Below are 15,730 nucleotides of genomic sequence, written 5' to 3' on the forward strand. Positions count from 1 at the left end.
AAGGATCTTTCCCAGACTTGACATCTGTGTCTAGCCAGCAAAGATTCTGAAATCCATATCGTGTAGTCATGTCTGTATTTGACCCTGTTACAATCTGCTTTAAGAAATGTAGGCTAAGGAAATGTTTGACTACTGGGAAAAGAAATCAACAAAATCAGCAAGTTACGCTGCTTAAGCTGGAATTAATGAAATGTCGAAAATGCTTTACTTAAACCATGAAAGACAAGCCTCTTAAAAATGCACTCACTTTGAAATATTTTTGAACAATAAAGGCAAAATAGATTGTTCTGTTTTTCACTTTGTTTTACCTGCCTTGCTAGGTAAGTGTCTTGAATTTTTCCTAATAAAGCAACACATCCACGGACCCAGGGCATTGTTACAACTCTGTTGGGAAAGCCACCGTCCCTAGAGGTTACCCCAAGATGCCATTCTCCAGTTTGCCTAAAACCCTCCAAGCTGCCTTTACTCTCATCTAATTGTGTACCCAAATGGTCTTGTATTATTGAGCATATAAATAAGCAGAATAGAAGTAGGATAATTATGTTACATATATTATAAATTATAGAAGAGAAATATCATGTAACTTCAGAGTTCCTGAGTCGATGATCGATATGTATAGAACCCTATGCGTCCTAGTGTGCTATATCCATCACAAAGATTGACTCAGCTCACTGATCAAAATAAATTCTTAGATTGGGGCCATAGTATGGAATCTTACCTATTCATTAGTTCAAGGTACTTTTCCAGCCAGAGAGTCCATAAAGGAACGGATGTTACCCCTTTCCTGAAATCCTATGGTTACAGGTAAATCATTTGTTGATTGTTACATATTTGAGTAAAGTGGATATTTGAGGCAATGACAAAAATAGTTGAAACTGGGCTTCCCGGTGGCGCAGTGGTTGAGAAGTCCGCCTGCCGATGCAGGGGACGTGGGTTTCGTGCCCCGGTCCGGGAAGATCCCACATGCCGCAGAGCGGCTGGGCCCGTGAGCCATGGCCGCTGAGCCTGCGCGTCCGGGCCTGTGCTCCGCAACGGGAGAGGCCACAACAGTGAGAGGCCCGCATACCGCAAAAAAAAAAAAAAAAAAAAAAATAGTTGAAACTAATATATCTATATTGTGGGTAAGGTAGTTTGAAACCAGAATTATCTAGTTGTTGTCTCTGTTATCAACTTCAAGGTAAATTATTTTGGTAATTAGATCTGCAACTTTAAACCCATATTCCTATACTTTTTCTTCTCCCAAATCCTTATCTGTCTTCAGTAGTTATAAGGTTTTACCCTGTTCTCACACTTAATAAAAATTTCATTTCCCAAACATTGTAGAACTAACCTTGCTTAGAACAATATGGAAAGAATTAAAGCCAAGAAATTGTGCTGTAATAGGTGCCTAATATCGTACTTTTTTTTTCTTGTGAGAGATCCCAACTAGATCATTTCAGTCACGAGTACCCGAGAAAGTCTTAGTTCACTTTAAAGACCAGCTAATCTTTACCGAGCAGTTATTACGTTCCAGATGCCGATTGATTTGTAAACCAACCCTCTATCAGGTGCTGTTACTACCCTTATTTTACAGTTAAAGAAACTAAGTCTCAGAGAGGTTAAAAGAGTTGCCCAAGGTGCCAGAGAGGTTAAAAGAGTTGCCCAAGGTGCCACAGATTCTAAGTGTCCAGGGTAGGACCCAGTCCCTTTCTGTGTCCGCTTTTTCTCAAGTTCTGCCTTTTTTGTGATGTTTAAGTGTTGTTGCTGCTTCTCCTGTCAGAAATGAGAAGGAAATAGTGAATTCTTAAGGAGACCTGTAATAACTTGGGAGATGAGGGCCTTTTCTGGTCAGCCCTGACTTCCAGTCCCATCTGGTTGACTCTGCCACACAGAGGAAGGCAGTGTGCCCAGGAATCACCAAACTAGCACCAGCGGTAATTCAGGCTTTACAGGGTTTGAAATCAGGGAACTGAGGCATATGCCTAGGAGTTGGGTAGACATTCCTAAGTTCAGGCACTACAGATAACTTAACCTCTTGAATATTCAACACCTTTGGATAAATAAGGTATTACTAGTCCAATTTACCCTTGACTTAAGCGTCGTTAGCATGAGTAGAGAACCCAGACCTGCCTGTTTCACGATATATAAAGGGGGAGAGGGGTTGGGAGGAATGATAGATTCCTGGCCTTTCCAGGTTACGCTCTTTCTTTCTCTCAGAACTCTGGGTATCTTCCAACAGCTCATCTTCCAGAGGTTCCAGGTTGGAAGAGAAGAGAATGGTCAAGAAATATCCCTAAGGCCTTCCATCCCAGGGAAAGGATACATAGATTCTATGTATAATGCAAATGCACACTTAGGGAAGGCACAATCTCTAAATCTCTGGGGGCCCTGAACAAAGCTGTTAGGTTCTATGAACACACTTTCCCCATCTATAAAATGAGATACATGTTGAAACATGTTCTGCAGAACCCTGCTGTGATGGTATTGGTTCTCTTCCACTGTAGGCAATGTTGGGACGAAACAACGGGGAGTCCTCCAGGAAGAAGGATGAAGAGGAAGTTCAGAGCAGACACCGGTTAATCCCCCTGGGCAGAAAAATCTATGAATTCTACAATGCACCCATTGTGAAGTTCTGGTTCTACACTGTAAGCATCTTTCCTTTTCTCCTTTTATTAAAGGAGAAAAGGCCACAAAGAGCCAATGTCAGTTTCTCACACACCTGGGGTGGTTCTTCTACAAGTCATTATATAAGACCAACAGGCAGGAATAATGGCTCTGTGACCTTGCTTTTTCCTGTAGCTTTGCAAGATTTGTGGAGTTTGTGAGGCAGCTTCCACAGCTTCTACATTTCTCCTCCTTGCAGAAAAGAAAGGAAATGGTAAAAGTGAGAACTAGCAGAATAGAGGTGAGATGAATATGAGTCTAGTCTAGAAGGGAAGTAGAGGTCCTTCTACAAAACGCTTCCCTTTTCTGGATGGGTGAGCAATGGATCAGAGTTGCCCATTTTAGACACCAGCCCTGGGTTTGTGGGGACATTTGGTGGGTAAGGGCTGAGCAGAGTGTTAAAAGGAAAACCACTAAAGATGGGGATCAGAAGTGTGTAATTACTCCCAATCCGGTATGTCATCAAACAACCTTTCTTGCTCTGACACCGTTAAACACCATGCAAACCAAAGCAGCAAAAAACATGCAAAGCAACCTAGAATCACAGCAAATACTGTCCAGTAAGCACACCCTGCAAATATTTTCTGCCCACAAGATAAAAGATTATCCCTGAAATAGCCTCCTCATATGGGAGAAATGGCCCGTCTGCCCCTGGTTTTCATGATATTTTAAGCTTAAGGTGAGCTTTGACCCAGGTTGTCTGTGCTGCTCTCCAGCCAATGGTGGAGCTGTGCCAGATGAAAGATAGTGCATCTGTGTTTTTGGCCTTTTTCACAACCAGCTCCACACCAGTCACTTGAGTCAGCAACAGGATAATCTGAGTCTGAGGCTGAGATGACGCAAATGACCAGATGAGGTCCTTTTTGTGTGGTCCTGTATGCTAACACTCAACACTGGCTTTAAGCCAGGCTTTCCCAGCCTCTGCACGATTGACATGTGGGGCGGAATAATTCTTTGTTGAGGAGGGCTGTCCATGTGCAGCAGCATCCCCGGCCTCTGTCCACTAGATGCCAGTAGCAGTCTCCAGCCCCCAAGTAGGACAACCAAAATGTCTCCAGACATTGCCAAATGTCTCCTTGTGGGGTAAAACTGCCACAAGTTGAAAACCAATACTTTAAAGTTTGGTCTTCAAAGAGGATGGGAAATTATTAAAATACAAATATGATCTTTTTAGTGAAGTAAAAATTTAAAGTTTAAATTTATTAGCATTAAAAAAAATCCTTCCCACCCCCCCAAAAAATAACTAAGGCATGCAGAAATCATTTCTATTTATCTATGCAGATATACACTATTTTTACCTTGCAGAAAACAACAGAGTGGTGGCAAGCATGGACTTTAGAGTCAGACAGCCTAAGTAGAAATCCCGTCTGGGCCTCTTTATTATTGTGTCACCTTAAGCAAGTTACTTTAGCACTACGTTCCCAGTTTTCTTAAGATGGGGATAGTAATAGTACCTACTTTATAAGGTTTGGTAAAGATTAAATGTGTTAAAATATGTAAAGCACTTAGAACAGGGCCTGGAACACGTAAGCACAATATAAATGTAACTTGTTATTCCTAGGCTGGTCCCATTGCAGAGCAAAGGTCAGTGTTTTATTCAGCCACCCAGGCAACAATGTTAAACTATCATTTATTGAATACCTACCTTTCTCTTATATTAGACTGCTTTAATTGTCTAGGACAGAGCCTGGCAAACTACAGCTCACAGGCCAGACCCAGCCCACTGCCCATTATTGTGGCCCCTGAGCTAAGAAAGTTTTTTACATTTTTAAAGAGTTGAAATAAAATCTACTGAAGACTAATTTGTGACACGTGAAAATTACATGAAATTCACATGTAATTCGCCTGTCCATAAAAAAGTTTTCCTGGAATACAGCCAAACTCATTCATTTACCTATAGTCTGGGTGCTTTTGTGCTACAACTGTTGAGTTGATTACTTGCAATAGAGACCATCTGGCCCACAAAGCCTTAAAAATTATCTGGCCCTTTACAGAAAATGTTTACAGACTCCTGATCTAGAGCATGAAAGAAACCAGTAGTAGTATCAAGAATTATCTATCACCTTTACAAATAGAATACTAGCATCTCTTACCCTTCCAAGGCATCTCTTTTTTTCTTTGTCTGAGTTCAGTATTAATTTTACTTCCTTGATTCCTCTAGTCCCCATTTACTTAGCTGAGGCAATTTATTAGCCAAGAATGTTTTTAAATCACAGATGCCTTGCCAGTGGTTCTGAGCCTTGGCTACGCATTAGAATCACCTGGAGTGCTTAAAAAAAAAAAGACAACCTGAGTTATATTTAATCTATACATTTATCTACTTAGAAAGATGCCTGGGTTCTTTTCCCGGAGATCCTGTTGACATTGTTCTGGGGCACAGCCAGGACATCAGGATATTTCAAAGCTCCCAAGTGGTTGTAATGAGTAGCCAGGGATGAGAACCACTGCCCTAGACAAAGGGCTGAGTTTTCAGCCTGGTATTTCCAAAACTTCCATGATGATAAGGGATTGTGTTAGAAATGCAAATTCCTGGCCCCATCACAGACCCACTAAATGAAATCTCCAGGGAGGAGCCCGAGCGTTTGTGTTTAACAAGCTTCCCAGGTGAGTCTTGTGGTCTGGGAAGCTTGGGGCATACTGCTTTTCTTGTACCATATACTGCAGGTTGTAAGGCTGTCCCTTTGAGAAGTGGGGCCCACGTGTCCAGCTCCCTTCTGCATGGCTGACTGGGTTACCCTCCACAAACCCATCAGACTGGATGCTCCAGTCATGTCTGATTGTGTTTCCACAATGATTTTCAGAAATCCGTAGGTATTGACAAAGCCTCAAAGAAGTAAATGGAGATGCGGAATGTCAATCTTTAAAGTCCCCAGAGATGCTTAACAGTAAAATGCAGCTTTAGATCAAAGGGCCAATTTGCTTTTGGTTGTGTTTTTTTCTATAAGAGTAGTTCCCAACTTGATCTCCCAAAGTATCCCCTTCTACACTCCCAAGGTTCTGAAAGGTAGGACACACCTCACTTCCACATAACCTCACTTCGGTGTCTTAGCAAGTTTCCAGAGGAGCAGGTTGAGTCCTCTTCTGTTCCAAGAAGAAAGGAGGCAGGGATCCAACTGGCTCCCAGACCAGTTTGTGGTGAGGGCCTCTTTCAAGTGCCCAGCTGGAGAGGATGCCAATTCAAGGTGCAAAGTGGTGCCAGGTCAGAGGGCACCGGGTGTGCTCTGGGCTTCTCCAGCAGGAACAGACTCCTTCCTCTGCTAACACGATGGGCCCCTCCACGCTCTAGTGGCAGTAGGAAAAGGCCTGGGAAGAAGCGAGGAATGGCCAGGCCCCACCAGGGATCCCCAGGCAGCTTCAGCAGGCTTTGGTGCTTGCATTTCATACTTTAGGAGTCATGCACCTTGGTTAATGGTAAATTTATAAAATATATAAGCAAATAAAATACAAATTCTTATAGGATTCCCACTAACTTAAGAATCACAAGGTTCTGTTTCTTTTCAAAGCTATGGCATTCTACACACAGCTTGTTAAAGCTTACAGAATGTATATGTGTGTATATATGTGACTATATATTCACACACACACACACACACACACACATTAAAGCATGTCATGTTAGGGTTATCTGCAGCAAGGCCCCATGAATGTTAGCAGTTCTAAGATAGGTTTCTTCCAAGGCAGCATCCAGTCCTCTGTTGTACCACTGAAACATGTTTAAAGCCCTATTTTTGGAAGTCCGTGTTTTGAGAGTTGTCCCAAAATATTATATTGTAGCTTGTTTATGGAAAGAAAAGCATTGTAGAGTAACTCATTTAAAAAATAGGCAGGAGCTAAAAAGGATGTTCGTGGAGGAGGCATAAGCAATGAGGTCAATTTAAAAAAGAAAAAAGAAGAGAGGTAGGAGTAGTTAAGTGGGGGTAAAAAAGGAAGGAAGGACTGAGGTAAGAGGAGACGAGAGGCACAGAAGTTTCTTGAAAAAAGAGGTGTATAATAATATCAGTCATCATTCATTGGGCCTCTATTACTGTATCAGGAGGTAGAGGCATATTCCCCTCCCCCATTCTTCTGAAAGCTCTACAGGGTCGGTAGCAAACATCTCCATTTCACAGAAGGGAGGCCCAGGCAGGCGAAGTGATTTTACACAAAAAGATACAGCTGGGATGTACTTGAGCCAGGATTTAAATCCAAGTTTCACTGACTTTGCGTCTACATTCCTTCCACCAAACACTAGTCCTTCTGCCAAACAAGTACATTAGACCTGTGTTCAGAGGAGAGAGGCAGATTGAAGGAGTTATTTAAGTACTAAAATGAAGAGGTTCTGGAAGAGTTGTGTGTGTGTCACTGGGCCTACCTGTGACAAGAGAAGATAATGCTTTGGAATGTTTTGTAATGAACTGAGTAAAATGACAAAACCTGGGCAGTTAACAAGGCCTACTGGAAGCAGTGGAATTTGGTCCAACAAGGAGAAGGAAGCAACTAGAGAGACAGAAGGATTTCAGGTCAGAAGGAGGCTAAGAGCATATTTCACCGTTTATCCACTGAAGTCCTTTCCTTGTGTTTTGTAAAATACAGAACTCACAGGGACTAGAGAGTGGATGCCAGTGTATAATGGTAAACAGGAACCATATGAAACGAATTACACTCTAAACACCATCCTACACGATTTCACATTGAGTAGACTCTTTTCAGGTGAGGTTTTTCACAACATGCTAATGATCCCGAAGGGGGTGGGGTAGGAACTGAGGCATGGTTATAAATGGTGGTCCTTGGGTGGGGTGGGGGGGTGTATACCAAAGTGAATCTCTCAGGAGGGGGAGGAGGCCTGCTGATCCTCCAGCATCTATGCAGCTGCCCTCTCACTTTCATACGTGATCTCAATTCAACTCTGATATATGCCCACCCTTCAAGAGATGAAAAGTTATATTGCTGTGTCTATAAATCCGTCAATGTAATAGTGTCTCAGAAAGTACCTTTGACTCATATTAAGGACCTATGTATTCATTTATTTTTTAAATGAGAAGGGAAAAAAAAGGGAAAGGGGGAAGAAATAAGAAAAAGAAGAAAAAAAAGGGGGGATGATAAAAAGGAAAAGGGAGAAAAAAGAAAAGGGAGAAAAGAGAAGGAAACGGAGGAAAAAAGAAAAGGGAAGAAGAAGGAAGAAAAAAGGAAAGAGGGAGGAAAAAAGGAAAAGGGGAGGGTAAAAAAAGGGGAGAGGATAAAAAGAAAAAAGGAAAAGGGAATAAAACAGGAAGAAAAAGGAGAGAAGAAAAGAAAAAGGGATTAAAAACAGAAAGAAGAAAAAAGAGGGAGAAAAGGGGAGAGAAAAAGAAAAGGGGGGAAAAGAAAAAAGGAAAAAAAGCGGAAGAAAAAAGAAAAAGGGAAGGAAAGAGGTCCGTTAGTAGAGAAAGCAATGTTTCTCTAGCTCTGCAGGGCCGCCCGTTCCCGTCTCCCAGCCAGGCTGCATCTTTCTCCACCTTCTAAGCTGCCTCCAGGGCTCCAGAATCATGCGGTATCTCCAAAATTCTCAAGGTCTCAATCCTTTTGCCCACACTATATCCTATTCTTTGCTACCTAAGCTCCAAAGAGTGCAGATTTCAATAAATTCATTCTTAGTTCCTGTTCACAGCCCCTGAGGCCCCTAAAGGCAGCAAGTACTTTACTTGACCTGAAGCCTTGCATAGAAAAGGCTTAACTTCTATGCCATTGCCCCTAGGATGAGTGTTTTTCTCCAGAGGCTCCTCAGCCCCTTATGTAAGAACCTCACTAGCCCTCCTATATACTCCACTCATCTAGACATACCTGAGTTGTCCAGTGACATTCACCAAACCTGAACGCTGAGGAGTTTTCCTGGGACATCCAGCAACTCAGCTAGTTCCATAAGGGCTCAACCTGCAGTGCTAGTGCCTCCTGAGGATTAAACCTTACTCCAGGCCACAGTCGGCCTTACAGACTCATTCTTTCCTATAAATTGCTTGTCTTCTCTTGTTTTGTTCAAAGAAGCAGAAACCAGGAAGGAATATCCCAGCTTGGATAGGGCAGGAAAGCAGTGCCTGGGATAAGAGGTAAAACCTTCCCAGGGCACCGCCAAACCAAGCACATTAAGATAGGAGAAAAAAAGAAGACATTAACATAGAAGAGAATTAAAGTGGGGCTCCAAGAAATTCCGGGCTATTATTTATGTCGGTTTGACCAATTTACATGTATAGCATGTGTCTGCCTTTCCTTCTTACAGACATTTAATCTACCTGGCATTCATTAGGCAAAAATTCACTGTGCTGTCCTAGTTGAAGGACCCAAGGCTCATGCATGAGCAAGAGCAGCTCCTGAGAGAAGAGGTTCCATTTTTAGCCAAGAAAATACAAGAAACAGGGAATTGCAAAACAAAATGGTGCATCATGACACGTAGGTACAAGCAAAGTACTGGGACACAGAGACACGCAGGGATCAAAAGGAAGATTGTATATCAAATTATTTCAAAATCACAGTCTTTTAAAATTCTTTTGATCGTTTAGAGCCTAGAAGTTCATGTCGTCGTGAATTCCTAGTCCTGCTTGCTGACCTTGTTGTGTCCTGACTCACAGTGGCCTGGCGCAAGGGCAGGGCTCCCAGGTCTTCGCAGCCAGAGCACTGTATTGTTTCCTTACAGCTGGCGTACATCGGATACTTGATGCTCTTCAACTATATCGTGTTAGTGAAGATGGAGCGCTGGCCTTCCACCCAGGAATGGATCGTCATTTCCTATATTTTCACCCTGGGAATAGAAAAGATGAGAGAGGTAACTGCTTTCATAAAAGAGAACAGAGGAGAAAGACAGTGGTTAGTTACATCTGTGGATAGAGGGGATCATGGAACACTCGGGATCCAAGTTAAGCCAGAAACTATTTTTCTAACACTGCCACCACAGCTGCTGACAGACCTGGGAGGCTTCAGTGTGTGTTTATAGGGTTGTCAGTCCATGCATGCTTGGGATCTAGTCTATTTTCTGCTAGAGTTATCTCTTACCCCAAGAAACCCTCCAGTTGTCTTCAACACTGTTTACACCTCTCTTTCCTCGTCCTGATAAACATGACTTTAAAATTTTTTCTACTTTAAGAAAGTTTTTTTTAATCTTTAAATTTTCCACTTTTAACTCCCATTGCAACCCCTTACTCTGTGTCTCTTTGGACACAGTCCACCAATACCTATGATTCTGCAAATGCATTTCAGCAGCTCTAGGAGGAACTATGCTTTCATTCATTAATTTATTCCCTGGTTTATTCCTTCTCAACATTTATTATGTCCCTGCTGGGCACCAGCCTCTCTACCAGCCCTAAGTGAATTGAGCATATTTCTTGTCCTTCAGGTTGAGGATGTGGGTCCCTCTCTTCTCCCCCCAACGCCATCGCATAAAAGGAGCCATCAAAATGCCACCCTCCTGTGACTTGAAGTCAAAGCTAGCCTCGGGTCATCAGATTCAGAGCCATTAGAATAAATGTAGTCAAGCAATAATCCACCAGAGGGCTCTGCAACTCTGCCCAACAAGCTCCCAGAGCCCATTCCCAAGCCCACTGGGGAGGCAGGCTTGTAAGTTATAATGATTCCTCTGCATTTCTTACTCCCTGTCAAGTCCATTGCATTCTCGAGAGCTCTGGAACAACCCTACTTGCTGTACTACAGTGAGTAGGAAAATATATTGAGCTCCATAGAAAAAAGGATTCGTACAAACCCACAAATTCACCCTTGCCTTCATTACTAAGACAGGTTAAAAGGGCCTTACTATCTTAGGGCGTAGCTCTAGAATGTTCTCCTCCAGAGAAAAAGTGGGATCATTTTTTTAAAAAAAGCAAACGTATAAATATTTAGAGCCCTTCCTTGGGTTTTTTAACTGCTTTGGGGATATTTAAATTCTAACCAGCATGCCCCTATCCTGAGAGTCCCATTTTATAAGGGACTGGATTTTTTTTTTTTTTTTTTTAAAGTGGCTGCCTTTGCCTCATTCCAACTAGTTGTCTACTCTTAGGCTTTCCCATTCATAATGCCTTCCACTTCCTGACCACTGTTGTGCATTTCCCATTTGTAAACTGAAAACAGTAATAAATTCGCTATGGTCTTTGTGTAGCTCCCTGAGAACTGAGGCCGCAACTGCTGAGGGCTCTGTTGCTGTGCAGCGCCAGCTCACTGGCTTTGTGATTTAAAGCCCAGATGCCTATTCCTTCCCCCAGGACAAGCAGAAAAGGGAGAGACTTGAGCAGGGAGACTGGAATCTCTCCAGGGTCTAGACTGGAAGAAGACAGGGAGCAGTCTGTACTCCACGGGCTGTTCTGGAAGAGGCTGCCAAGCCGGCGGGCTGCCAGGAATCTCCAGGCTGGCTATCCATTTCTCCTGAGGCGGCATATAACAGCGGGGAGAGCAGGCTTTGGAGCCTGGGGTCAGCGGGGGGTCAACCAAGAGTCCTTGTTTCCGAGGAAGCAGTGGGGCGGGAGGCACTGACCACCGAAGTATCTGACCTTCCCTTCGGCCCAATGAGGTTGCGCCCTGGCCCCTCACCCCACGTCCCTGAACCCATTAAGGACATGCTCAGGCGCCGAGCGTCCCGCCTGGTGCCTCCTCACAGCACGCGGGCCCTCTAGACCTCAGACGCAGGAGTCTGAAAACAGGGGAAAGTCTGTAGGCTCCCGCGCCTCCGGGGACATAGGCGGGCTCTGTGGTTTCTTCCGGGGCCCGCCCCTTCCGGCATACGTACTTCTGCGCGCAGTCAGCCAAACAAGCCCGGTCATCACGTAATAGCGCGTAACTGCCCCCGGCTGCGGGTAGACAGCTTCTCACGTGGGGCCTCCTCCCCGCGACTCGTGAGGGAGATGGCGCGCTGTGAAGACATCTCCACTGCACAGGTATGGGAACCAAGACCCAGGGATTGAGCAATTTTTCTGCATCCCACAGCTGGAGAGGAGAGCTGGGTCTTAAACCCGACTGACACGGCCCTAGGCCCACGGCTCTTTCCACTCCCCGCGAGGTTGCAAACTGAGACGCTCCCCGGATCCTTGGGATCCTAAGAGAGACCTCACCCCAGCCACTCTGCTTTTATCTCTTTTTATGTTGAGATTTCAGAAAAATACTTTATTTAAAATATATATACATATATACTATAAACCTTAGGCGAGTGTGGGCAAAGGGTTAGAGAAACTCTAAGGCATTCCCCACCTCAGCACATACGCTTGTGCTCAGACAGGTTTTTTCCCCTAGTTAAGATGGAGCCTGGGTGGGAAGCCATCAGGACAATAGCTGCTGCAGGAATTCTTCATGGGTAGGACAGTGGCTCCCAACCTGTGGTCACCAGCATGACCTGGGAGCTTTTAGAAATGTAAATCCTCAAGCCCCACACAGGCATACTGAAGCAGAAACTCCAGGGCTGGGGCCCAGGCAACCGTGTTTTCACCAGCCCTCCAGGTGATTCCGATGCATGCTAAGGTATAGGGTTTAGGAATGAGGCACTAGAGGATGAAGAATGAGGCTGCCACGTGGCTTCTGGTATCTTGCTCAGCCTTCCAAGCCCCAGTCCTGACTCACTAAAACCTCCCTTCCTTAATGTTTCAGGCCAGGGCAAGCTATTAAAGGCACCGTGAGGATTCAAATAAATAGCTGTAGATTAGACCTGGCCCCAGTCTTTGCACTCCTCTCCTTTGAGAGGTCCTGAGTCGGGAAAGGGGTGGGTCATGGCTTGAAGAGGTGGAAGTCTCAGAGGCAAACACAAGTGATTCGTGAAGGTAGCCCTACTGTATAGCCTCACCAGGTTCCTCACATCCTGTGGTGCAGAATGGGTGTCAACTCCTGCTATCCAACTGTTCATTTCATAGAGTGTGGAGCAGCAAAAAGCCCCTCTAGATTTAAGATAATTCAGAGCACCACCCAGCAGTTAAGATATACAAGGGAGTGGGGAATTGCTATGAGGTGTCTCTGCAACAGTCAACACATATTTCTTGAGTGTCTGTTATGTAGCAGGGCCTGGGAAACAAAGGGTCTGTCCTCAAAGTTTACAGTTATAGATGAGAGGAGAGATGGATGGATGTTGAGAGGGATGCATGGATAGATGATAGCTAGCTAGCTAGACTGGCATGCGTACATGTACGCACACGTATACATGCATGCAGAAGATTTCCATATAGTGATAAAAATCTTCAAAAAATAGAGTAGGATAATGTATTAGTGGCTTGGGCGTGTGGAGACCACTGCAGGGAGGTGGTCAAGGAAGTTCTTTCTAAGAAGGGGGAATTTGAGTGGAGACCTTGAGTATAAGGAGAACCCAGACATGTAAAAATCAGGGAGAAGAAAATGCCCAACAGAAGGAACAAGTGCAAATGTCCTGAGTATAGAATGGATTTGTTATGCTTAAGAGCAAAACACTATGGCCTCAGGGTAGTGAACGGGGAGGATATGGTGGGACGTGAAATGAGGCCACCGTAAGGAGTTTGGATCTTTCTGTATTCGTAATGGAAGCCATCAGAAGGCTTAAATATTCAGTTATCACAATTTGCTTTAGTTCTGCTGTTGTTCATATGTCTCTCAAGTCTCTCTCTTTTTTAAATTGAGGTATAATTCACCAGTAAGAAAATGAACAACTCATAAGGGTACAGCTTGATGAGTTTTTACCTACCCATACAACTGTGTAATCACCACCCAGCTCACGGCTTAGGCTTTTAAAGGTCTTTCTGTGTGCTGCTCAGAGAATACATTGAGGCTGGTCAGGCAACAGTGGTGGCAGGGATACCAGTTGGAAGGCTGTTGCAATCATCTGGGCAATGTAATGGGGCTTAGGATAGAGTGGCAACAGTGAAGGTGGTGAGAAGTGGTTGGACTAGGTCGTATTTGGAAATATAGGGAATAGGACATGTTGATGCAGAGGATATGGGTATGAAAGAGGAATGAAGGAGTCCTCCTAAGTTAGTGGCCTGAGTAGCTCAATATGGTGATACCGTTTACTGAGATGAAGGAGGATTTTGGAGATTTGCAGGGTATTAGGAATCAATAATTTTATAGCAAAACCCTAATGCATGTCTTAGAATTGTAAGGCATCCCAAAGGAACAAACTTAATTGCTTATATACAACTGAGCTAAGCTTAGGCCATCCAGATGAGTAGATACAGGTAGACAAAACAAGCTACTGATGTCAGCTAACAGACCAAGCACTTTGCAACTGGGCTGAAAATATAGACAGAAATCAAACCTAACCCCACTCTCTTTCCTGACTTTTAGATTTTGATGTCAGAGCCAGGGAAATTGCTACAAAAAGTAAAGGTGTGGCTGCAAGAGTACTGGAATGTCACAGACCTCATAGCCATCCTTCTGTTCTCTGTTGGAATGATCCTTCGTCTCCAAGACCAGCCCTTCAGGAGTGACGGGAGGGTCATCTATTGTGTGAACATCATTTATTGGTACATTCGTCTATTAGACATCTTCGGCGTGAACAAGTATTTGGGCCCATATGTAATGATGATTGGAAAAATGGTAAGCAGGGTCCTCTGATTCCATGTTATAAGTTCTCAGAGAAGGAGTGGTTATCATAGGAAGAGAGAAATAATTCATTTGGGTCAGCTTTCAATGTCTGAGATGGCCCTGGGGGTGTTTTATTTTTTAATTCCTTTTGAGTGTTCAGAAGTTTGATTACATCTATATATTATTAATTCATAACTGGAGGATTAACTATCACGTACTCATTCACTTACTGACAAATATTTATAAACATCATCTATTTTGTGCCAGGCACCTGGGTAGGAGTTGGGTATATAAGGACACTCATTTAATAAGGTAGATGATGAGAGAAAGAGAGAAGTGATTACCATACAGTGTGAGAATGCTGTAACAGAGTTATATATAAAATACCTCAGGAGCATAGAAAAGAGACGGTTGGTCAGGGAAGCCTTCACACAGAAGTTACATTTTATATCAGAGAAGGTATGGATCTCCACTGTAAATTTTTAACAGATTCCTTTTTTCTTTTTTTTTTTTTTTTTTTTTTTTAATGAGGTACACGGGCCTCTCACTGTTGTGGCCTCTCCCGTTGCGGAGCACAGGCTCCAGACGCGCAGGCTCAGCAGCCATGGCTCACGGGCCCAGCCGCTCCGCGGCATGTGGGATCTTCCCGGACCGGGGCACGAACCCGTGTCCCCTGCATCGGCAGGCGGACTCTCAACCACTGCGCCACCAGGGAAGCCCTAGATTCCTTTTTTCTTAATGAAGTTCTAGAAAAACATCTTTCTCTACACAGAGAGGGAAAAAAACATAGTTTATTTGAGTTGAGTTAGGTTGAGTTTGATTTGAACATTAAGTTCTGTCAATATATTTTGTGTTTTGTTACATTACTGGAGAATGATATCTGTTGAAAACTAGGTTCCAGAATGATGCTCCTACTTATCTTATTCTTTTAAAAAAAGAATCCCAAGTGCCAAGTTAATATGCTTCCCACATATGGCTGTGGACTTGTTCTGGTATTCCTGGACCATACACTAGTTTCCAGACTCTCTCCATAAAGACTGAGCCCTCACGGGACAGCATCGGTGTAACCCTGGGAATGCACAAGTAAATCAGCCCCCTCTCCAAACTAGAGGAAGAATCAGAGTCTGATGCTCAGTGCTTTTTATCAGTTACCCAATTTTCTAAGTGTGTCCCCTTACTTAACCTTTATAGGGCATATATGGAAAAGCCAAGTACATCCATTTTACTATGGCAAACAGCTCTTACTGAAAAATCTCATTCCTAATGTCCTCCACTCCACTCCCATTGTATCAGCTCTTGAAACAGTTGAACAGTTGGTCAACAGATATCATTCATCATTCTCACTCAGGTTTTACTATTTACATCATTAACTGCTTACCTTTCAGTCAGCAAATCAATATTTATTATTATTTTGTGTGTGTGTATGTATGTAACTTTACTAAAATGAGTCTTAAATAACAAAAACTCTTCCTACAAAAGCACTGGCAAACTCATACGAAGAGAGGGAGACTTTGAATCTAAAAGGAAAGGGTTATAATACCTTGAGCAATTTATTTAACCTCTTTGAGATGCAGTTTACTCATTTCCAAGTAGTAATAATAAATGCATATCTTTTCAG

The 15,730-nt window shown here is 43.4% G+C and overlaps 1 protein-coding gene across 1 annotated transcript in view; it reads left to right on the plus strand.

Annotated features, from left to right (window-relative positions):
• The window catches only part of TRPM3 (transient receptor potential cation channel subfamily M member 3), an 856,716-nt gene that overhangs the window by 782,014 nt on the left and 58,972 nt on the right, over positions 1-15,730 (plus strand). Inside the window, 3 exon segments of the mRNA XM_032635138.1 lie at positions 2,484-2,624; positions 9,290-9,418; positions 13,873-14,124. Coding sequence (XP_032491029.1) covers positions 2,484-2,624; positions 9,290-9,418; positions 13,873-14,124 — 522 coding nt within the window.

The sequence above is a fragment of the Phocoena sinus genome, chromosome 6, assembly GCF_008692025.1.
Source record: "Phocoena sinus isolate mPhoSin1 chromosome 6, mPhoSin1.pri, whole genome shotgun sequence".
In the NCBI taxonomy this organism is placed as follows: domain Eukaryota; kingdom Metazoa; phylum Chordata; class Mammalia; order Artiodactyla; family Phocoenidae; genus Phocoena; species Phocoena sinus.